This window comes from Aethalodelphis obliquidens, unplaced genomic scaffold (assembly GCF_003676395.1).
Source record: "Aethalodelphis obliquidens isolate GAN/ISIS:26980383/991018 unplaced genomic scaffold, ASM367639v1 scaffold121, whole genome shotgun sequence".
Taxonomy (NCBI): domain Eukaryota; kingdom Metazoa; phylum Chordata; class Mammalia; order Artiodactyla; family Delphinidae; genus Aethalodelphis; species Aethalodelphis obliquidens.
Window position 1 is genome coordinate 2,108,158 of NW_020838065.1, and position 24,889 is coordinate 2,133,046.

General features: G+C 40.6%; 1 protein-coding gene across 6 annotated transcripts in view; it reads right to left on the reverse strand.

The window, feature by feature from the left end:
• Nucleotides 1–350: 350 nt before the first annotated feature.
• The window catches only part of ZNF354A (zinc finger protein 354A), a 29,335-nt gene continuing 4,796 nt past the window's right edge, over nucleotides 351–24,889 (reverse strand). For 3 of the 6 annotated variants that reach the window (XM_027098140.1, XM_027098141.1, XM_027098139.1), the window contains 3 exons: nucleotides 24,387–24,513; nucleotides 23,378–23,473; nucleotides 351–2,488 (listed from right to left, as the gene is read on the reverse strand). In XM_027098140.1, the coding sequence (XP_026953941.1) occupies nucleotides 924–2,488; nucleotides 23,378–23,473; nucleotides 24,387–24,513 (1,788 nt within the window). In that variant the 3' untranslated portion in view covers nucleotides 351–923. Of the gene's footprint in view, nucleotides 2,489–21,818; nucleotides 21,942–23,377; nucleotides 23,474–24,131; nucleotides 24,219–24,386; nucleotides 24,514–24,889 lie in introns of those variants that run through there. The other 3 variants (XM_027098142.1, XM_027098144.1, XM_027098143.1) reach the window with 3 other exon arrangements.

Here is a 24,889-nt window from a genome sequence, read left to right on the forward strand (position 1 = left end):
ACTGTTGGACACTACAGAACACCAAGTAGGAAAAACATACACTTTATTTCATGAAGTGATTGATGTACCTTTCAATATTTTGGCACATATGCTAGATTCATTAAACTACTTTTGACAGCCCCTTCTGTTGTGAATTTAGAATATATGTTATTAAATATATAATATATATTAAATATACATTTAATAGCCTTAAACTTGAAAATCACTTATTTTTCCATTTAATATACTTAAGATGACAGCTCACAGTATATAGCATGTATAATTTCATAATAAATGACTTCAGAGCAAAAAAAATAATTCTGAGAACAGAATTAAAAATTGGGTAGAAAATTTTCAATTCACAGCAATTACTAGAAGAACAAAGGAAGAGAACACTTTTATTTCTATTTTTAAATGAAATCCATGCACAAAGTTTGCCATCAAGTCAGAAAAAGGACAAACCCCAGAAAGTGAGAGGTAGTTTACATTCATTTTAATCTTTTATTTGGTCCTTTTCTCTAAAAATGTATAATTTCTTTGACCACATCTTTTATATACTATTACAATGTCAGTTATTTTTTAAAAAGTATTAAGTTTACAGTTTAACAGGAAATCCAGTGCACACTTCCCTTCACCACCCAGATGTTTATAACAATTACATATGATATGCAGCATATGATGCTGTAGAGAAAACAATTATTTTACAAATGCCCAAAGTCAATGTCTCCAGTCAGGAATTCTTCATTTTAGGTTATTATAAAGTGTCTGATAGGACTGAACAATTTCCACTTTCCTCATTATCTATTACATAGGTTTACCCTTGGAATTTATTATTTGATGACTAAACCATAGAATAGCTTTTCATATCCATTACATTTATTACATCACTTTCATGTATTCTGATGAGCTTTGGTTTCAGAATTTCACACATGCAAACCTACTTTCTAGGGGTTCTCTTCAATATGAATTTTATAATGATTAGTAAGAGATGACCTGTGATTGAAAAGTTTCCCACATGTATTACATTCATAGGGTTTCTCTCCAGTATGAATTCTCTGATGGGCAATACGTGATGAGCTCTGTCTAAAAGTTTTCCCACATGTATTACATTTGAAGGGTTTCTCTCCTGTATGAATCCTTCGATGTTGAATAAGAGCTGAACTTTGGCCAAAAGATATCCCACATTCTTCACATCGATATGGTTTCTCTCCTGTGTGAATTCTCTGATGATTACTAAGGGATGAGTTACACCTGAAAGTTTTCCCACACTCATTACATTTATAGGGTCTTTCTCCAGTATGCATTCTCTGATGTTGAATGAGAGCTGAACTTTGTCTGAAGGCTTTCCCACACACTTTACATTTACATGGTTTCTCTCCAGTATGAATTCTTTCATGAATGATAAGTGTTGAGTGGGAACTTAAGGCTTTACCACATTCATTACAATTATAAAACTTCTCACCAGTATGAATTATGCGGTGTCTGTTAAGTCGTGAAATAGAAGTGAAACCTTTTCCACATTCATTACATCTATAAGGCTTTTCTCCAGTGTGAATTCTTTCATGTTGAATAAGAGATGCACTCTGACTGAAGGCTCTCCCACATTCACTACATTTAAAAGGTTTCTCTCCTGTGTGAATTCTCTGATGATAACGAAGGGATGAACTAGACTTAAAGGTATTGCCACATTCATTACATAAATAGGACTTCTTTCTGGAATTCATTCTCTGACATCCAGGAAGGGATGTGTTGCAACTAGATGCCTTCCTACCTGGATTATATTTATAGGGGTTTTCTCCAGCATGGATTTTTTGATGTATAAAAAGGCCTGACCTTCTGCTGAAGGATTTACCACATTCCTTACATCTATAGGATTTCTCCACAGTGTGTGTTCTTAGGTGTTTATAAAGGGATGTACTGAGAGTGAAAGCTTTCCCACATTCTTTACATATATAGGGTTTCTCTCCAGTATGAGTTATTTGATGTTGAATAAGAGCTGAACTTTGGTTAAAGGCTTTTGAACAGTCTTTACATTTAAATAATTTCTCTCCACTATGGTTTTTCTCATGTTTACGAAGGGATGAAGTATTAATGAAGGTTTTCTCACACATACTACATTTATAACGTTTCCCGGCTGTGTTGATTTTTTGTTGATTAAGTAAATTGGAATTCTGTTTGAAGCTGTTTCCTTGTATTTCACATTTTGGTGGGGTTTTTTCTCTGGGAACCATCTGTTGCCTAACAAGGACTGACTTTAGGCTGAAGTTTTGGCCAAATTCAGTATTTTTATGTTTTCTTTCTACAGTGAAGATTTTTTTGTGAGTGACTGAAACTATCTGAACACTTTGGTTTTTCTTCTGCTTTTTCTCTAATCTGTCTTCATATTTGCAAGGTTTTTCTGATTTGAAGTCCCAGGGTCCATTCCTTTTGGATCTTTTCATTATCATCTCCTGAAATGAAGAACCTTGTGTTTGAGTTGACTTTGTGGTTTTATAACTGTTCTTCCATCCTGGAAGGGACAGAAAAAACTGGAGATGTTTCATGTGATACAGCATTTGGTTACTGAAACTAAATGTATAGACTGAATATTGATGGTATTTAAATAAGGTCTTGGGGGACGAGGGGAAGATGGCAGAAGACTAAGACGTGGAGATAACCTTCCTCCCCACAGATACACCAGAAATACATCTACACGTGGAGCAACTCCTACAGATCACCTACTGAATGCTGGCAGACCTCAGACCTCCCAAAAGGCAAGAAACTCCCCCACGTACCTGGGTAGGGCAAAAGAAAAAAAGAAAAAACAGAGACAAAAGAATAGGAATGGGACCTGCACCAGTGGGAGGGAGCTGTGAAGGAGGAAAGGTTTCCACACACTAGGAAGCCCCTTCACGGCTGGAGACTGCGGGTGGCGGAGGGGGGGAGCATCGGTGCCACGGAGAAGAGCACAGCAACAGGGGTGAGGAGGGCAAAGCAGGGATATTCCCGCACAGAGGACTCACCAGCCCAAGAGCCTTGTCTGCTCACCCGCCGGGGCGGGGCTGTGAGTTGAGGCTCGGGCCTTGGGTGGATCGCAGGGAGAGGACTGGGGTTGGCAGAGTGAACACAGCCTGCAGGGGTTAGTGCACCACAGCTACCCAGGAGGGAGTCTGGGAAAAGGTCTGGAGCTACAGAAGAAGCAAGAGACTTTTTCTTCCCTCTTCGTTTCCTGGTGCACGAGGAGAGGGGATTAAGAACGCTGCTTAAAGGAGCTCCAGACACGGGCGTGAGCCGCGGCTAAAAGCGCAGACCCCAGAGATGGGCAGGAGACGCTAAGGCTGCTGCTGCTGCCACCAAGAAGCCTGTGGGCAAGCACAGGTCACTATCCACACCTCCCTTCTGGGGAGCCTGTGCAGCCCGCCACTGCAAGTTTCCCGGGATCCAGGGACAACTTCCCCGGGAGAACGCACGGCGCGCCTCAGGCTGGTGCAACGTCACGCCAGCCTCTGCCGCCGGAGGCTCACCCCGCACTCCGCGCCCCTCGCTCCCCCTGGCCTGAGTGAGCCAGAGCCCCCGAATCAACGGCTCCTTTAACCCTGTCCTGTCTGAGCGAAAAACAGATGCCCTCTGGCGACCTACACACAGAGGTGGGGCCAAATCCAAAGCTGAGCCCCTGGGAGCTGTGAGAAAAAAGAAGAGAAAGGGAAATCTCTCCCAGCAGCCTCAGAAGCAGCAGAGTACAGCTCCACAATCAACTTGATGGAATACATGAATAGACAGCAAATCGTCCCAAATGGAGGAGGTGGACTTTGAGAGCAAGATTTATGATTTTTTCCCCCTTTCCTCTTTTTGTGAGTATGTACGTGTTTGCTTCTGTGTGGGATTTTGACTGTATACCTCTACTTCTACCATTTGTCCCAGGGTTCTATCCGTCTGTTTTTTTCTTTTTTTTTAATAATTATTTTTTATTTGAATAACTTTTATTTTACTTTATCTTCTTTCTTTCCTTCCTGCCCTCCTTCAGACAACAAAACATCCCAAATTGAGGAGGTGGACTTTGAGAGCAAGATTTATGATTTTTTCCCCTCTTCCTCTTTTTGTGAGTGTGTATGTGTATGCTTCTGTATGAGATTTTGTATGTATAGCTTTGCTTCCACCATTTGTCCTAAGGTTCTATCCGTCCGTATTTTTTGTTTCTAAAATTTTTTTTCTAAATAATTATTTTTTTAATTAAATAACTTTATTATATTTTACTTCATTTTACTTTACCTTCTTTTTCCTTTCTTCCCTCATTCCTTCCTTCCTTCCTACCTCCCTCCCTTTCCTTCTTTCCTTTTCTTCTTCCTTCCTTCCTTCCTTTCTTTCTTTCTTGCTTTCTTCCTACTTCTACTAATTCTTTCTACTTTTCCTCCCTTTTATTCTGAGCCTTGTGGATGAAAGGCTCTTGGTGCTGCATCCAGGAGTCAGTGCTGTGCCTCTGAGGTGGGAGAGCCAACTTCAGGACACTGGTCTACAAGAGACTTCCCAGCTCCACATAATATCAAATAGAGAAAATCTCCCAGAGACCTCCATCTCAATGCCAGCACCCAGATTCACTCAACGACCAGCAAGCTACAGTGCTGGACAACCTATGCCAAACAACTAGCAAAACAGGAACACAACCCCACCCATTAGCAGAGAGGCTGCCTAAAATCATAATAGGTCCACAGACACCCCAAAACACACTACCAGATGTGGACCTGCCCACTAGAAACACAAGATCCAGCCTCATCCACCAGAACACAGGCACTAGTCCCATCCACCAGGAAGCCTACACAACCCACTGAACCAACTTTAGCCACTGGGGACAGACACCAAAAACAATGGGGACTACGAACCTGCAGCCTGCAAAAAGGAGACCCCAAACACAGTAAGATAAGCAAAATGAGAAGACAGAAAAACACACAAAAGATGAAGGAGCAAGATAAAAACCCACCAACCTAACAAATGAAGAGGAACTAGACAGTCTACCTGAAAAAGAATTCAGAATAATCATAGTAAAGATGATCCAAAATCTTGGAAATAGAATAGACAAAATGCAAGAAACATTTAACAAGGACCTAGAAGAACTAAAAATGAAAGAAACAACAATGAACAACACAGTAAATGAAATTAAAAATACTCTAGATGGGATCAATAGCAGAATAACTGAGGCAGAAGAACGGGTAAGTGACCTGGAAGATAAAATAGTGGAAATAACTACTGCAGAGCAGAATAAAGAAAAAAGAATGAAAAGAACTGAGGACAGTCTCAGAGACCTCTGGGACAACATTAAACACACCAACATTAGAATTATAGGGGTTCCAGAAGAAGAAGAGAAAAAGAAAGGGACTGAGAAAATATTTGAAGAGATTATAGTTGAAAACTTCCCTAATATGGGAAAAGAAATAATTAATCAAGTCCAGGAAACACACAGAGTTCCATACAGGATAAATGCAAGGAGAAATACGCCAAGACACATATTAATCGAACTGTCAAAAATTAAATACAAAGAAAGCATATTAAAAACAGCAAGGGAAAAACAACAAATAACACACAAGGGAATCCCCATAAGGTTAACAGCTGATCTTTCAGCAGAAACTCTGCAAGCCAGAAGGGACTGGCAGGACACATTTAAAGTGATGAAGGAGAAAAACCCGCAACCAAGATTACTCTACCCAACAAGGATCTCATTCACATTTGATGGAGAAATTAAAACCTTAAAAAAAAAATTAAAACCTTAAAACCTTTACAGACAAGCTGAGAGAGTTCAGCACCACCAAACCAGCTTTACAACAAATGCTAAAGGAGCTTCTCTAGGCAAGAAACACAAGAGAAGGAAAAGACCTACAATAACAAACCCAAAACAATTTAGAAAATGGGAATAGGAACATACATATCGATAATTACCTTAAATGTAAATGGACTAAATGCTCCCACCAAAAGACACAGATTGGCTAAATGGATACAAAAACAAGACCCATATATATGCTGTCTACAAGAGACCCACTTCAGACCTAGAGACAAATACAGACTGAAAGTAAGGGGATGGAAAAAGATATTCCATGCAAATGGAAACCAAAAGAAAGCTGGAGTAGCAATTCTCATATCAGACAAAATAGACTTTAAAATAAAGACTATTAGAAGAGACAAAGAAGGACACTACATACTGATCAAAGGATTGATCCAAGAAGAAGATATAACAATTGTAAATATCTATGCACCCAACATAGGAGCACCTCAATACATAAGGCAAATACTAACAGCCATAAAAGGGGAAATTGACAGTAACACATTCATAGTAGGGGACTTTAACACCCTACTTTCACCAATGGACAGATCATCCAAAATGAAAATAAATAATGAAACACAAGCTTTAAATGATACATTAAACAAGATGGACTTACTTGATATTTATAGGACATTCCATCCAAAAACAACAGAATACACATTTTCTCAAGTGCTCATGGAACATTCTCCAGGATAGATCGTATCTTGGGTCACAAATCAAGCCTTGGTAAATTTAAGAAAATTGAAACTGTATCAAGTATCTTTTCTGACCACAACGCTATGAGACTAGATATCAATTACAAGAAAAGATCTGTAAAAAAAACAAACACACGGAGGCTAAACAATACACTACCTAATAACAAAGTGATCACTGAAGAAATCAAAGAGGAAATAAAAAAATACCTAGAAACAAATGACAATGGAGACACAACGACCCAAAACCTATGGGATGGAGCAAAAGCAGTTCTAAGAGGGAAGTTTATAGCAATACAATCCTACCTTAAGAAACAGGAAACATGTCGAATAAACAACCTTACCTTGCACCTCAAGCAATTAGAGAAAGAAGAACAAAAAAACCCCAAAGTTAGCAGAAGGAAAGAAATCATAAAAATCAAATCAGAAATAAATGAAAAAGAAATGAAGGAAACGATAGCAAAGATCAATAAAACTAAAAGCTGGTTCTTTGAGAAGATAAACAAAATTGATAAACCATTAGCCAGACTCATCAAGAAAAAAAGGGAGAAGACTCAAATCAATAGAATTAGAAATGAAAAAGGAGAACAACTGACACTGCAGAAATATAAAAGATCATGAGAGATTACTACAAGCAACTATATGCCAATAAAATGGACAAACTGGAAGAAATGGACAACTTCTTAGAAATGCACAACCTGCCAAGACTGAATCAGGAAAAAATAGAAAATATGAACAGACCAATCACAAACACTGAAATTGAAACTGTGATTAAAAATCTTCCAACAAACAAAAGTCCAGGACCAGATGGTTTCACAGGCGAATTCTATCAAACATTTAGAGAAGAGCTAATACCTATCCTTCTCAAACTCTTCCAAAATATAGCAGAGGCAGGAACACTCCCAAATTCATTCTACGAGGCCACCATCACATTGATACCAAAACCAGACAAGGATGTCACAAAGAAAGAAAACTACAGGCCAATATCACTGATGAACATAGATACAAAAATCCTCAACAAAATACTAGCAAACAGAATCCAAGAGCACATTAAAAGGATCATACACCATGATCAAGTGGGGTTTATTCCAGGAATGCAAGGATTCTTCAATACACGCAAATCAATCAATGTGATAAACCATATTAACAAATTGAAGGAGAAAAACCATATAATCAGCTCAATAGATGCAGAGAAAGCTTTTGACAAAATTCAACAAACATTTATGATAAAGACCCTGCAGAAACTAGGCATAGAGGGAACTTTCCTCAACATAATAAAGGCCATATATGACAAACCCACAGCCAACATCGTCCTCAATGGTGAAAAACTGAAAGCATTTCCTCTAAGATCAGGAACAAGACTAGGTTGCCCACTCTCACCACTCTTATTCAACATAGTTTTGGAAGTTTTAGCCACAGCAATCAGAGAAGAAAAGGAAATAAAAGGAATCCAAATCGGAAAAGAGGAAGTAAAGCTGTCACTGTTTGCAGATGAAATGATACTATACATAGAGAATCCTAAAGATGTTACCAGAAAACTACTAGAGCTAATCAATGAATTTGGTAAGTTGCAGGATACAAAATTAATGCACAGAAATCTCTGGCATTCCTATATACTAATGATGAAAAATATGAAAGTGAAATCAAGAAAATACTCCCATTTACCATTGCAACAAAAAGAATAAAATATCTAGGAATAAACCTACCTAAGGAGACAAAACACCTGTATGCAGAAAAATTATAAGACACTGATGAAAGAAATTAAACATGACATAAATAGATGGAGAGATATACCATGTTCTTGGATTGGAAGAATCAACATTGTGAAAATGACTCTACTACCCAAAGTAATCTACAGATTCAATGCAATCCCTATCAAATTACCGCTGGCATTCTTCACAGAACTAGAACTAAAAATTTCACAGTTTGTATGGAAACACAAAAGACCCCGAATAGCCAAAGCAATCTTGAGAATGAAAAACGCAGCTGGAGGAATCAGGCTCCCTGACTTCAGACTATACTACAAAGCTACAGTAATCAAGACAATATGGTACTGGCACAGAAACAGAAATATAGATCAATGGAACAGGATAGAAAGCCCAGAGATAAACCCACGCACATATGGTCACCTTATCTTTGATAAAGGAGGCAGGAATGTACAGTGGAGAAAGGACAGCCCTTCAATAAGTGGTGCTGGGAAAACTGGACAGGTACATGTAAAAGTATGAGATTAGATCACTCCCTAACACCATACACAAAAATAAGCTCAAAATGGATTAAAGACCTAAATGTAAGGCCAGAAACTATCAAACTCTTAGAGGAAAACATAGGCAGAACACTCTATGACATAAATCACAGCAAGATCCTTTCTGACCCACCTCCTAGAGAAATGGAAATAAAAACAAAAATAAACAAATGGGACCTAATGAAACTTCAAAGCTTTTGCACAGCAAAGGAAACCATAAACAAGACCAAAAGACAACCCTCAGAATGGGAGAAAATATTTGCAAATGAAGCAACTGACAAAGGATTAATTTCCAAAATTTACAAGCAGCTCGTGCAGCTCAATAACAAGAAAACAAACAACCCGATCCAAAAATGGGCAGAAAACCTAAATAGACGTTTCTCCAAAGAAGATATACAGACTGCCAACAAACACATAAAAGAATGCTCAACATCATTAATCATTAGAGAAATGCAAATCAAAACTACAATGAGATATCATCTCACACCAGTCAGAATGGCCATCATCAAAAAATCTAGAAACAATAAATGCTGCAGAGGGTATGGAGAAAAGGGAACACTCTTCCACTGCTGGTGGGAATGTGAATTGGTTCAGCCACTATGGAGAACAGTATGGAGTTTCCTTAAAAAACTACAAATAGAACTACCATATGACCCAGCAATCCCACTACTGGGCATATACCCTGAGAAAACCAAAATTCAAGAAGAGTCATGTACCAAAATATTCATTGCAGCTCTATTTACAATAGCCCGGAGATGGAAACAACCTAAGTGTCCATCATCGGATGAATGGATAAAGAAGATGTGGCACATATATACAATGGAATATTACTCAGCCCTAAAAAGAAACGAAATTGAGCTATTTGTAATGAGGTGGATAGACCTAGAGTCTGTCCTACAGAGTGAAGTAAGTCAGAAAGAGAAAGACAAATACCGTATGCTAACACATATATATGGAATTTAAGAAAAAAATATGTCATGAAGAACCTAGGAGTAAGACAGGAATAAAGACACAGACCTACTGGAGAACGGACTTGGATATGGGGAGGGGGAAGGGTGACCTGTGGCAGGGCGAGAGAGAGGCATGGACATATATATACACTAACAAACGTAAAGTAGATAGCTAATGGGAAGCAGCCGCATGGCACAGGGATATCAGGCTCGGTGGTTTGTGACCCTCTGGAGGGGTGGGATAGGGAGGGTGGGAGGGAGGGAGACGCAAGAGGGAAGAGATATGGGAACATATGTATATGTATAACTGATTCACTCTGTTATAAAGCAGAAACTAACACACCATTGTAAAGCAATTATACCCCAATAAAGATATTAAAAATAAAAATAAATAAATAAATAAATAAGGTCTTGGTATATGGCCAAAAATAGTAAGAAGAAAAATTCAGGAGATTTAAGTGGTACAGAGAAACAATCAACAGGAGTTGAGAAGAACAGAGTGAAGAAAAGATTAAACAAACCCATTTAAAGAGGGTGAGTGTAAGAGTGATCAGAAGAATTGGCTAATGGAAAATGGAGAAGAGGGATTCAAAGGGGATCCATGAATTGGAAAAGGCAGCCTGGGATCAGAGTCCAAAGCCCATGACAGAATCCTAAATTTTCTTCATGACATTTTTCTTCTTTCTGTAATCATTCCTAATCTGGAAAGTCTTCATCCCTTTTCCCTCATGCCAAATTCCTTTGTATCCTTCAGATTCAGTTCAAAAGTTAACTGAGTCCTTTCTTGTCTGTGAGTTTCCAGAGTGCATTTCTCTTATTACAGGCACTCACCAGTGTAAAAAAATATATATATATATATTCTATATATGTAATTATATTTATCTATATCTAAATATTTTTCACCTTCCTTTTCTACTCTAACGTTCTCTGCAAGCAGATTAGCATGCCCTATTAACCTACAGATCCTCCTAATGGCATCTGAATTATACACAAAATGTTTGTTTTGTTAACCTTCCTTAATAACTTACATATACCTAATTTGAACAATGTCAAATAATCTCTATTATTTTTATATTAATTTCATACACACACACACACACACACACACACACACACACACACACAGGATTCAAGCACTTGTATGAGAAGTTGCCTTCCAGGACAGTACATTATACAAGCAATGGAAGGGTTTCAGAGCCAGTTCAAACAGGAAGTAATTACTGAATTAATCTACAGAGGTGCCAACAGGTAGGCATGAAGCCAAAAGTTGCAAGATAAGAAAGCAGCCTTGCTCATGCATCAAGCAGGAGATGCTATGCAAGTGGTATAGAAAAGAGTCAAAGATCAATAAGACAGGAATAAACATAAAAAGGTAAAAAGGGCTAACATGATAAGGTGGTAAAAAACAGAATTAAATTCAATAAATTTTAAAATGGGGTAAGGACACAATTCATTGAATATTAAATTCTGTCAGGGAATAGGTACACATATAGTTTGGCATTTTCTCCTGGGCTAGAGTAACCATTTAAAGGGCTCCTTTGCAACTCACTGTATTTTGAGATTCCTATCTGACATTCACTAACTCACCTGTATACAGATTCTCTCTGCTTGGTGAACATAATATATTCTGCTTTTCTCTTTTCTTCTACAAGTGTTAACTTCTCAGTTTCCTTCATGGGTAACTTTTTCTATTTCCACTTTAAAAATTGCTTTCCCTAAGGTTTGGGGGTTTTTTTCCCCCACTCTACACACCCTTTTTTTTTTTTTTTTTTTGCGGTACGTGGGCCTCTCACTGTTGTGGCCTCTCCCATTGCGGAGCACAGGCTCCGGACGCGCAGGCTCAGCGGCCATGGCTCACGGGCCCAGCTGCCCCGCGGCATGTGGGATCTTCCTGGACCGGGGCACGAACCCGTGTCCCCTGCATCGGCAGGCAGACTCTCAACCACTACGCCACCAGGGAAGCCCGACCCTCTCTAATTTTATATGCACCCATCTTTACTATTTTTTTTTAAGGCACTGATATTTGCCAAACAGAGCAAGTGAGAATAAGACTCATTTTAAAATACATATATAGATAAGTATCAATAAATCACTCATTAAATTAGGAACCACATCTTCTGGAAGAGCCCATAATGTGCATTCGTGTAATAGCTCTTCTTCATTTAGCCAATCACAAAACCTATCTGCTCTCTAATCTTTACTATTTGTTGTAACAGAAAGAGGAGTTTTTTATTTTCTGTTCAACACCTTTCAATTTCCTTGTCCATCTAAGTCTTGCTTAAGTGATCCAAATTTCAATAACATTATTTGGGCAGAAGTGTGGGAGGCAGTGGCAAAAATGGAGTACTTTCCCTGTGAACATCAGTCACTGGTTCTAGGTTACTACATGAGCTGGGAAGAAGATAGCAAGATTCCGAAATTTTGGATTGTAGTTTATAAGGCAAAGTTAGAGACCCTGCCTTAGGTCTGTATGTAAAGACTGCAGTTTTACAACCAACAACTTTACTAGAGCCCTGAGCACTGGGCTCGGGTACCTAAATGGTACTCTGTTTCTCATGCTTTACTGTTCCACCGTAGTCTCCTAACTAGTCTCCCCACCTCATATCTTGCTGTCAATTCAGTCTCCACACTGTAGCCACAGTAATCTTTCTAAAATCCACATCTTACCATGTTGCAAACTTCTGTAAGATCCTCCAACTTATCTTCAATGATTTGTATATAAGTAAGGTCCTGAGTACTTAACATGGTCAACAAGGTGTTTCATGATCTGACCTTCATTCACCTCGGTACTCATCTCCCTACCCTGGTTTCTTGCCAGGTATGCTGAACTGCATGCAGTTTCTGGAGCACTACATGTTTTTATCTTATTTCGTTATCTTTGCATATGCTGGAGACATCCTTTCCATTCACAAATATTTATTAACTGCCTACTATGGACCAGGTAATGTTCTAGGGAATGCAGAGAATGTGATAAGACAGAGTTCCGGTCTTTGAGGAGCTTATACCTTGGTTTTGTGTATGTGTACTGTGTGTGTGTGTGTATGTGTGTGTGTATGAGGGAGGGATGGACTGACAATAAGTAAACAAACAACCATATGGATGTGTGAAGCAAGAGCTTCCTGGGCAAAGAAAACAGCAAACACAAAAGTGTGGTGACTTCTGAGGAACAGCAAAGAGGCTGTGTGGCTAGAGTGCAGCGAGCAAAAGAGAAAATAGTAAATAACATTGGAGGAATAGGTAGAGGCAAGTCATATAAGGCCTCACAGGTCATGTAAGGACTCTGGAATTTTATTCTAAGTATCATGGGAAGTCACAAGGCAATTACATGCTCACTCAAGTTGGCTACTGTGTAGAGAACAGACTGTTGGGGCACAAGTGGAAGCAGGGAAGATTAGGAGGCTCCTGTAGTTAAGTAGGTGAGAAATGGGTTAGAGGTATATGGTGACTGCATCCTTATCACATACTAACAGAACTGAAATTGCTGGAGGGACTCTATGTGGGGTGCTGAGAGGGAATAAAAGAGTTAGGGATCACTCCTAGGTTTCCAGCCTGAAAATGATGAATGCTGGCACAAGCTACTGAGAAGAAGACTAGGAAAAGGGCAAGTCTCAGGGGTTATTCTGTTTCAGATATGTTCATTATGGCTGAAATGCCTTAAGAGACACTGAAGAAGATACTGAAACATTTTTTATGTATTATTTTGGAGATATTTTTAGATTATTTTGGAAAAGGTTAAAGCTACATTCAGGTGTTTAGGAGTCATCAGTAGGTAAGTTTTATTTAAAGCTGAAGAACTGGGCTTCCCTGGTGGTGCAGTGGTTAAGAATCCGCCTGTCAATGCAGGGGACATGGGTTTGAGTCCTGGTCCAGGAAGATCAACTTAGTTGCTCTAAGGAGCAACTAAGCCCGTGTGCCACAACTACTGAGCCTGCGCTCTGGAGCCTGTGATCCACAACTGCTGAGCCTGCGCACCTGGAGCCCGTGCTCCGCAACAAGGGAAGCCACCACAATGAGAAGCCTGCGCACCGCAACAAAGAACTCCCGCTTGCCGCAACTAGAGAAAGCCCGCGCGCAGCAACAAAGACCCAACGCAGCCAAAAAAAACAAAAAACAAAAAAAAACTTAAGAACTGAAAAAGTCACTTAGGCACTGTAATACTAGAGGGCAAGAAAAAGAAGAAAAGCAGAAGAGTATGGTGGTTCAGAAGCCAAAGGAAGAAAGTACTCCAGTGAGCAGGCAATGATCAACTTTGTTAAACAATTTAAGAATTAAAAACTTAACCCTGATTGTGCCAAGATGGAGACTGTCTGGGATTTAATAACTGCTTTTCATGGAATAGTAAGGAAGAAAGCCCCACTGGAGTGCACAGAAGAAACAATGGGAGGTGAGAACATGGAGACATCAAGTATAGAAATGCTTTTGAAAAGTTCTGTTTAAAGGAGAATAGAGAAACAGGACATGGGGAGTTTTCATTTTTTAATGGAAGTAATTATAGCTACAAGGGTCCATACCAATACTGTGAAACTCACCTCAACTCTACTTCAAGTGCCAATGCCTTAGTCCAGAATGGGACTAATAACTTAAAACAGTCATGTTTCCCAATGAAGGGGACATGAGTCCTGGATTATGGACATCCTAACTGTTCTTTATGGTCTGCTTAAAGTTTTCTGCAGGTCTAAGATATGTCTCCTGAAGTGCAGTTCAACTTTTGCTCTCTCCTAGAATCAAGCCTGGGCCTGAGCTAACTCATGAACAAGGTTATGACTTAGGTCAGAAGTTTAGAGACCAGGTGATCTTGCCAATGACCACCACCCTGACTAGTTCCTGTCATTAGGTCTAGATTCTCCTCCCTTGGTGCTTATGAAACTCTGTGAGTCTCTCTTCAACCTTCTCTCCCTAGATGATTTCATCCACTCCCACACCTCCTATCTGAATGACTATCCTGACCCTCAAAACACTTTACAGAGGTATTTCCAGCTGCCTGCTAGACTCTTCATTTGAGTATTTTTCTTCAAATTTAGCTTGTCCAAAGCCGAATCCAGTGCGTTCCTTTCAAACTCTTTTTTGTGTTTCCGAGTTATGAATTATATCATAACTTCTTCAGCTCCTTTGCCATGAATTCTCAGTTTCATCTCAGAATCTTCTCTCCCCTGCATTCCAAGTCTAGTCAGTCATCAAATTCCCTTGAATCTCTTCACTAAGATGTCTCTAACAACCATCATTAATACATCCAAGTTCAGGATCTCCTTACTCAATAGTGACTATTGCTATTGACCTTCAATTTGATCCTTTGACCCGTTTCTCACCTTTCTAGCATTACTTCCCACTGAATTTAACCTTCTTACTGTACAGAACTCCTCTTATTATTTCAAAAAGCATTGACTGCTCCTTATTTAATTCATTCATCAAATACTTAAAAAGCACCTACAATATGTCAGCCTCTATCCTAGGCATGTGATCCACAAAACATTCCAGATCTGGTAATGAAAAGAAACAGTTAACTTCTTTAAGGAGCTCACAGTTTGGCATAAGAGACAAAAAAGGAGAAGTGTGATAATTTATACAACAAAAACACAAGACAGAAATGGATGAAAATGTGAGCTTACAACAACATCCAAACTACCCTCAGATAGTAGCAAGTGCAAGCTGGGAAGCCGTACAAGTGTGGCCAGAATTTGGGGGAAGGAATGTCTAAAATGGGATTTTAAAGGATTAGCCATAGATTAGATGGAGGGATAGTGTGAGGGCTAAAGGCAGCATCAAAATCTTTGAACCCAAGCCAACTTTCCAGACCTATATCCTTCCCACCTTATCCTACAGGTGGTCAGATTCAAAATTATTCCTATAAAAATGTCACATGCATTTGCAGTCTCATAAGGTTTTCTAGAGTCAGAGAATTGAGGGAGCTATATGCTGAGAATTACACACAACACCACCATGGGGGCAGAACTACACATCTGTAAATGTATTCCAGAATGCCTGCGTTGGTGAAAAAGAGAAATGCTGTTTTAGAAATTCTGTTGTTGGTAATTCTGATTTTTAAAGCTTTTTATTATGGAAAATGTTCAGCATGTACAAAAGTAGAATGAATTGTACAATGAATTGCCAAGCCAGCATCAACAATCACTAATGCTGTTTCATCTATTACCTTATTATGCGTTGAACTGCATCACCCAAAAAAGATATGTTGAAGTCCTAATTTCCAACTACTTAGAATATGACCTTATTTGGTAATAGTAACTTTGCAGATTCAATCAAGTTGAGATGAGGTGATTAAGGTAGGTCCTAATATGACTGGTGTCTTTATAAAAGGGAAATTTGGACACAGGCAAGCACAGAAAGACCATGTCAAGATACCCCAGGGGAACACCAAGTGACAAGAGAAGCAGAGACTGGAGTGATGCAGCTGCAAGCCAAGGAACAAGGACCACTGGCCACATCCAGAAGGTAGGGAGAGGCAAGGAAGGATTCTACCTGGAGTTTCAGAGGGAGCATGGTCCCGCAAAACTGTGAGACAATAAATTTCTGTTGTTTAAAGCCACACAGTTTGTGGCACTTTGTTGGAGCAGGCTGAGAAAATTAATACAACTCCCTTACGTCTCTTTCATTAGCATATGCTAAAGTACGCTAATTCCATATTATATCATTTCATCAATAATATTTCAGAACACATTTCTCAAAGATAAGAACTCTATTTGTAAACATAACCACATATTTTTATTATACCCACCAAAATCAACATGATTTTTGAAGTTATTTTTGCCTTACAGGTACTAATTACATGTTCTTCACCCAATTCCAATGTGGTGGGGGGGGCCGGTTTCCACATCAATAATAAGCAATTCTTGGATACCAACTGGGTGTCCTACAATTCAGCTCAACTCTGACATTATCTACCTGGAGATAGCATCATATCCCACAGGTTAAGGGTTCAGTCCTACAAGACTGCCCCCTGCCTCCCTCAGACACCAGTCACAAGCCCAGGTTATCATCTGTACTTCTGACCAACTGGCTATAAATCAGAGGTTCCCACGACCCCCTTCTTAGGTTTGGTTAATTTGCTACAGTGGCTCATGGAACTCAGAGAAACATTTTGCTTACTAGATCACCAGTTAATTATAAGAGGATATAACTTGGGAACAGCCAGATGGAAGAGATGCACAGGGCAATGTATGGGGAAAGGGCATGGAATTTCTAAGCCCTCTCTAAGTACACCACTCTCCCCAGATCTCCACATATTCACCAACCCAGAAGCTTTCTGAATCTGTCCTTTTGGGTTTTTATGGAGGCTTCATTATACAGGCATGATTGATTAAATCATTGGCCACTGGCAACTAATTCAACCTCCAGTCCCCCTCCCCTCCCTGGAGGTCAAGGGGCGGAACTAAGTTTCAACCCTCTAATCACATGATTGGTCCTGGCAACCAGGCCCCATCCTAAGGTAGGGTCCAAAAGAAACCTCATTAATATAACAAAGACACCTTTGTGGCTCTCATCACCTAGGAATTCCCAGGGTTTTAGGAGCTCTGTACCAAATATATATTTCTTATTATAAATCATAATATTTATATAAATCACTAAGGATCTTTATTCAAGCTGCTGTGATTTAAAAGCATTTGAGATAATTTTTCTCTATGTGACTAAGCCAGCAACCTGAAACAAAATTAGGGTCATTTGTTTCATTTTGCTTTCAATATTTATGGAACACTTTTTCATTTTTGTTTAATCTTGTTTTATAATTTATAAAACATTTTTATGGTTCCAAAGTCAACATTATAAAAACAGTGTACCTTAAAAAATTCTGCATTCTATCCTTGTTCTCTCAATCCTTTTTCTTTTTCTTCCTTCACCTTATAGGTAACCATTTTTATAGATCTGCTTTTATCCTTTTTTTTTTTTTTGGCTTCTCTATTTTTTTTTTAATATAAGCAAATATACACTTTTTATTTTTTGGTATTTCCTCCTTTCTTTGATGAAAGTCCTACTCTCACTGTTCTGTTCTGCACTTTCCCCTACTTAGTAATATTATCACCCCACAGTGGAATTTACAGAGTTCTTCCTCATTCCTTTTTACAGTGAGAATTCCACTGTGAGAATGTCCCTCAGCTTATTCAACCAGATTCCTTTGATGGACAGTTGGATTAACTCTAACTGTAATACACCAGGACATCATATGGGTACACGATAAAGGTACAGCTTTAAACCAATATCCATATTGCTAATTAGAAGTCATAGCATTTATAAAATTCTAGCCCAAACTGGACCCACTGGGCTAACATTATCCAAAGCCACATACAACCAAAATCACCTCTTCTGCCAGCCAAGAAGAGAGCCAGCTGAAGGCTGTAGAACTACTCCTTAGAATGAAGAAGCTCTTTATGTACTGACATGGAAAGAGTTTCAATATATATCAAGTGAAAGGGGCAGAATAATGTGTGCTGTATAATATAATTTGAGTGGACAGAGGAAAAAAAAGAAATATTTGTTTATATTTGCATAGGAGAGCTCTCCAGCTACTGCCTCCTTGTCACATCTTACTTTGTCGTATCCCACACGTATTCATGTCCTCCTGCTCACTCACCCCTCATGGGCTCCGTTCTGGCTTCTGTCCTTACCACTACTCTCTCTAAGGCAACCATGACCTTCATGTGACAAAGGCAAGATGCTCTCTTCAGTCCCCACCTAACTTACCTCTCAGCAGCATCTGATAGTGACCCCTCATTTTCCTTCAGATGCTCACTACCTAAGCTACAGTGACCCTGAACTTGCCTCCAAATTCTTCTCATGTTCCACCACCTTCAATCTCCTTTGCAGCTTTTCAATCTGCTTTGTGCGCTCATTTTCCTCTACCTGATCTTTAATCCTTGGAGTTCCATAGGGTTGAGTCCTAGGCCCCTGATTCTTTTCACTCTGTACCCTTTCCACAGGCCAGCTTCATCTATAAACATACTCTAGGCAAGACTTCTCTCACTCTCCATACCTAATTATACAACACCCTGCTCAAAACAGCAACTTACATGTTTCAAAGACAGCTCAACTGAATTTATGATTATTTCCTCCCCCAACCTGTATAACCTTTTTGTCTCTGTAATTGGCACCAGTTCTGAATCGAAACTTTAAAAGGCATCCTTCACACCTCTCCCTCCGCTAATCAATTACCAAGACTTGTTTGTTCTGCCATCTAAATATGTCTCAAGTTCATCTACTTTTACCTATCTCTACTGATACCATCCTTTATGAGACTTGACTTCAATGACACTAGACTCCTGAGTTTCCTTCTACAGTACACCTTACCTTGTCTTCCCTACGGGTTCATTTCTCTCTGCCTAGCCATGAAATGCCAGAGTTCCTCAAGACTGAGTCCTAGGCTCTTTCTTGCTCTTGCTGTACTCTGAATCCACTCCACAGGCTAACTCAAACTCAACCACTGTTTCAATTATCTTTAGTGACAGGGTCTCCCAAATTTACATTTAATGCCCAGGGTATATTATAAGGGGTGGAACTCCAAATCAAACAGGCTATTTGACATCTCCACTTGAATAACTGGGTCAACCAAAGACAACTTAATTTAATTCATCCAAAACCATATTTATACCATCCCCCAAATCTGATCTCCTAGCACCACTATCTCAGTGAATGATATCACTGTCCATCCCAGAACAAGCCACAAACCAAGCACGCATCCTTGACAACTCCATCTCCTCTATCTTCCATATCTAAACCATCTCCAAGTCCTGTTGCTTTTATCTGCCAAATATCTCTGCAACTGGTTCCCTTTTTTCTGTCTCCATCACGACTACCTAACCAAGTCATTCGTACATTCACTAACTGGAAGCTGACTCTGACCAGGCACTATTTTAGGTACTGGGGACATGGGAACAAATGAAACAGACAACCCAGCATGAGGGAATTTACAATCCAGAGAAGAGCTGATAATAAATATGTACTATTTTGCAGTAATAAGTACTCTGAGAGAAAATGAAGCATGGTGAGGGGATAAAGAATGTGGAGGACAAAGGACCTGTGTCCTGTGGAGGACAAAGGACAAAGGATGAGCTGTGTCTAACTGACAAAGTGCCATCTGAGCAGAAGCCTGTATAGTGTGAGGAAGTGAGTCAAGTGGGCTCCAGGCCGTCAGGAAGAAGAATGGTCCAGGAGAGGAAAAAGCAAGTGCAGAGGCCCTGAGGTGGGAGCCTGCTTGGCCTTCCTGATGAACTACAAGGAGGCCAGGGTGATTAGAGTTCTCCTATGAAGGGCAGAGAGGAAGGAGGTGAAGGCGAAGAGGTAGCTGGGGCCAGACCACAAAGGCCTCTGAGGGCCACGCTGGGGGCTTTGGATTGTGTTCTATGTGATAGAAGCCACTAGAGGTTTTGAGCATGGGAGTGAGATGACCTGATCTATCTTTTAAATAGACCATTCTGGCAATTACAAGGACAGTAGGTGTTGGTGGCAGGAGAGGAGCGCAGGGGATGAGAACAAGACTAAATCAAACATAGTAAACAGGGCTACAGAGCATTTGGGCTCAACTTTCACCTTGTAAGAAATTCACTCTTTAAAATTACTGCATGTTATTTCATTAGGCTGCCGCTATAACCCCTATAGCACCTTTCTGCAAATTAGAAAAAGACCCCTACTCTCTGTGCAGATGCAGCCCCAGCAAATCTCGGTGAGTGGAAGGCAGCCCACAAGCAACCCCTCAGCTGACCACCCTTCCAGGTTCAGTCTGCCCTGAATTCTTGTATAAATGTAACAAAGGAAGAGAAAAAGACAAAGAAAGAAAAACACCTTTACATTGGAGGTAACTGTTAACCTAGATCATCCCTGGATTTTTAAATTTTTGAATAAAAGAATATTTTCATGTTAGGTGTAAACCAAACTCATGAGACGTTCAAGTTGACTTAATCACATTATTCTTATTTTATATATATATATATATTTTATATACATAATATGCCAGAATAGTGATTAGACTTTGGACTCATTTCTTAAGTAAGAGACTCAGATAAGACTGAGGGAAGTGATTGTTCAAAGGGTCGGTTTTTGGTTCTGGTCTAGAGTTAATGATCAAGGTGCTTCCAAGAACATCCAGGTCCTTCACCTGAGCTCACAGGGAAGTGAGTTCCCCTTGGAAGGGAAACTGTTCCGAGGGCACTTTAGTCCAGGTACATGGGAGATTCGCCAGGGGTGCAGGAGAGACACAACCACAGGCCAGCACTCCCAGGACGCTCCATCTGACTGTCACCTTTGACCAAAGAGAGGAGGTTCATCCCATCAAGAGAAACGCACACACTGGTTGGCTCTGATGTCCTTACTTCCTCCAGATACCCACTCAGAGTTTTCCTTCAGGGACAGCTTCCCAAACCTGAGAAGGACTTGACGTCACCACTAGGTGCCTTCAGGGTCTCTCTGGACAGCTTTCGACTCCAGTCATACTTTCTATTCAGTTTAATCCAACTAACACTTCACTCAGGAAGGGGGATTCCTCATGGATCAGAGGCTCCCAAGGCTCTGATTGAAATGGAAAATGGAAGGGGAACAATTCTTCCTTTGATCTTCCACGCCATACTCAGTCCACACCTGACGCCCCTCCTAAACTCTCCACTGGTTCCCTGCTGCCTGTGTTCTCTGTTTACTTTGTGGTGGTCTCTAGCAATTCCCACAAAATCAGAATATTTCTCCCAAGGGACAGTTAAAAGATATAAGGAGAGATAAGTGTGGTTCCCACCTCAAAAGATCTCACCTTATACAGGGAAGAATGAGCTCTACTAAAGGTGTGGGCACTTTAGGGATCGAGACAGCCTGTCCCACAGCCCTTCTGCTGGGCCCCCATTGTGTGGGGGCATCACTGACTCGTCTGGACCCAACAGCAACCTCAGACAAGTCCTACCACGTCTATGCCAGGTGGCTCCACATTGGTTGCAGGCTGATCCTTGCAGAATATAAACCTGGGCCCGTGGCCAGGGTACTTCAACTCCTCAGAGGCTGTGCCTGGCTCTCAGGTCCCGGCCCCCTCTCCCCGCTCCCGTCTCCACACGCTGGCTTCCTTTGTCTGGACTCTCGGACATGCTCTTCCTGTGCCTGAACGCTTTTCACAACGTGGGATCCGGCCCTTCCTCGGGAAGCCTTGCCCACAGCACCCCTCCTGTTCCACGTTCTCACAGCACCTGCGGCTCTTCCCCCGAGGTCCTCACCAGTCTGTCATTCCACAGTCCTGTGTGCGCTTAGCCTCCCCCTCCACTGAGCTCCGCCAGGGCAGGACCTGCGTCCTTCTGTCCAAGGTTGCACTGCTGTTTATCACGGGACAGGAAAGCAGTGGGTGAGGGTTAGAACCTGGCTCCCCCAGAGCCTTGGCCTCCCCAATTCAACAGCTCTCAGTCCTCAACTTCCATGACAGCCGAATCTGCCAGTTTTCTCCTCTGGTGACTTCTTCTCAGGCTCAGCCACAGATTCTTCCTTCTTAACCCACCTCATAAACACTGAGGTTTCCTGGGACTCTGTCCTCTCCTCCGTTCCCTCATCTTCTCAGCTCAAGGCTTCAAATGCCACCTTTGCACTGATGGCTCCCTGACCTCCCTGTTGAGTTCCAACCCTGTATACCTTCTACAGCTGTCCACTGGTGACCTCTACCCATATTTCACTAACATTTCAAATGAAATCCATCCCACACCGAACCTGTCCTATACCCTTAATGAAGGGACCTCTCCTCTTTCCTGAACTCACTGCACATGCCTTCCTCCAGGTAACGTCTTGCCTACATTATGCAATAATCTCCAGAAGGTTCCCACCTCTAGTTTTTCCTCACTTCAAATCTAAGACCAACAGTGTTTCCAAAGTGACCATTCTTATTTAATTGAAATTGCGTAATAAGGACTTCATGAATATATTCTCCGTGAAAATTTTAATAACATTGCATGTAACTAAAGTCCCCTTTCATCAATGCCCATTCTCAATCCCAATCCAGATGTAACTAGCTACCAGCTCAGGTGTCCCCCGACCTTTCTCTCGGCACTTACACGCATATTATGCATATAGACAAACACCCACATAATTTTCTTTACACATAAATGGCAACATGTCATAATAATGCACCGTAACTAGCTTTAGTCCTTCACGTAGCTTGGAGCTCCGCCCACACCAGTGCTGCTGCTTTCTGACTGTGGTGCTGTTGTGCCAGTGTAGGGACCCACCTCAGCTTCTTTAGTCTTTACTGAAGGACGTTTAAAGTATCTCAGACTCAGACTATTTTTTCTAAAATATCAACAACCATACAACTCTTCTGCTTGAAACTCTTGAATTATTTCCAGTCATCCATGGACAGTTCCCATCCCTAAGAACTGTACCAAAGCACTTCATAGTGTGGCCCCCACCTGGCTTTCTAATCTCATTTCCTTCCTTATCTCTCTCTTTTCCCATATACCCTGAGCTTCAGTCTGAATGAATTATCTGCAGTTCCTTAAATGCACTAAGTTTGCTGAATGAATGCATGACAATGTAGCCCTCCTCTGAAACAACAGGAAATAACAAGAAAAAAGATCCTGAGAGATTCACCTGTGCAGTAATTGTCAGAGAAGAAGAGGAAGCTTGTGACTCGGGGCCTTAGCGTCCCTTCTCCACAACTTCTAGAGGACTGAAAACCTGCAGAAATTTCCCTGACCAACATCTCCGAGTTGCACATGCACTCATTTACCAGACTGCTGCCTGCAGAGATTCCCCACCCACTTACCTAGAGAGGAGCCTCCAGGGCTTTCTTTCACTACCTTCCAGGGATCTTCTCCTTGCTGCAACAGGGAGATCACCTCGGGTTTGGAAAATGGGAGTCCTGCTCATAGACCAAAAAGAAGAAAAAGAAAAAAAAGACTTGATTTTGCCTTGACACAAAGAGGTATCTGAGATCTGAGCGGAAAACTCAAAGGATGATACAGAGAACTTCTGTGGGATGCTCAAGTTGTGCCCCCACAATGTGAGGGGTGTGTTAGGGTAAAAGCAAGGGGCAATACAACATTTAGTTGTATGTTAGTGAAGTATGATAAACATGCAGACTTGATTAACAGGGTGCTAATAGCTTTCTATACAAGAGGGAATATGTATACACTGTTAAATGTACAGATTAAATTAATATTTGTAACAGGTATCTGTGGAAAGGATTATGTACCAAGTAGCTTGTTTAAAATGAGAAAACACTATCTGACTCCCTTTGAAAGATGGCAGCAATCAGCAAACTATGGGTCATAGGCCAAATCTAGGCCGCTGTCTATGCATGGCCCTTGAGCAAAGAATGGTTGAAAAAAAGAAAAGGAATATGTTACAGAGACTATATGTGGCCCACAAAGCTGAAAATATTTACTCCCTGGCCCTTTACAGAAAAAGTTTGCTGACCCCTGTAAAAGAGAATTGAAAAAAGCCAGTGCTGGGTCAGAGAAAAAGGTTGAGGGATACTCTCTGTTAAGAGATGAGCAAACACATCATAGTTCAATCACAGTGGGAAAATGTTGCCTGCAGTCACTGCAGTCACATTTCTAATGTGCAGCTCTGTAGATTGTCCCATCCATGGGGCAATTCCACACCTACGAGGGAGAAAAAGGTTTTCAGGTTTATTTATGGAGATCCAGTTTGTACACTGCTAAGGCAAAACTCAGCTAAAGTTTTTAATGACCCAGGGCTTTTATCCAGGAAATCAGATGCTGAGGTATCCCAATTTCTGAATTCTGTATCTACAGGGGAAATTTCCTTACCCAATGAGACAAGGTTACTATAGTTCTCCAGCATCACATCTTGGTACAAGTTTCTCTGTGAAGGAGCCAGCTTTCTCCACTCATCCCGCGTAAAGAGCACAGCCACATCTTCGAACGTCACTGACAGCTGTAGAGACAAACATCCCAACTCACCCAGGACCATCCATCACACAGGGTGAAAAAGGCGGCAGTGGGGAGTAGACGGGCTACCATGAAATGCTTCTATATTATTCTAGGTTCTGAAGGTTCCAGGTCATTTGTTTAATGAACAATTGACCAATGACAAATATATATTGAGTAGCATGAAGTATGAACCAAGCCCCGAGTTAACTGCTACAAGAGATGTGTGGAGGTATTAAGGCCATTAGTGGGAGTGTTAATTAGAATTATCTTCCTGTTGGCAACTTGATAACATACATTACAAGCTTTAAAATGTGCATACTCTTTAACTCTCCAATTACTATAATTGTTTTATAATGAACAGTGAACAAAAATGCCCATGC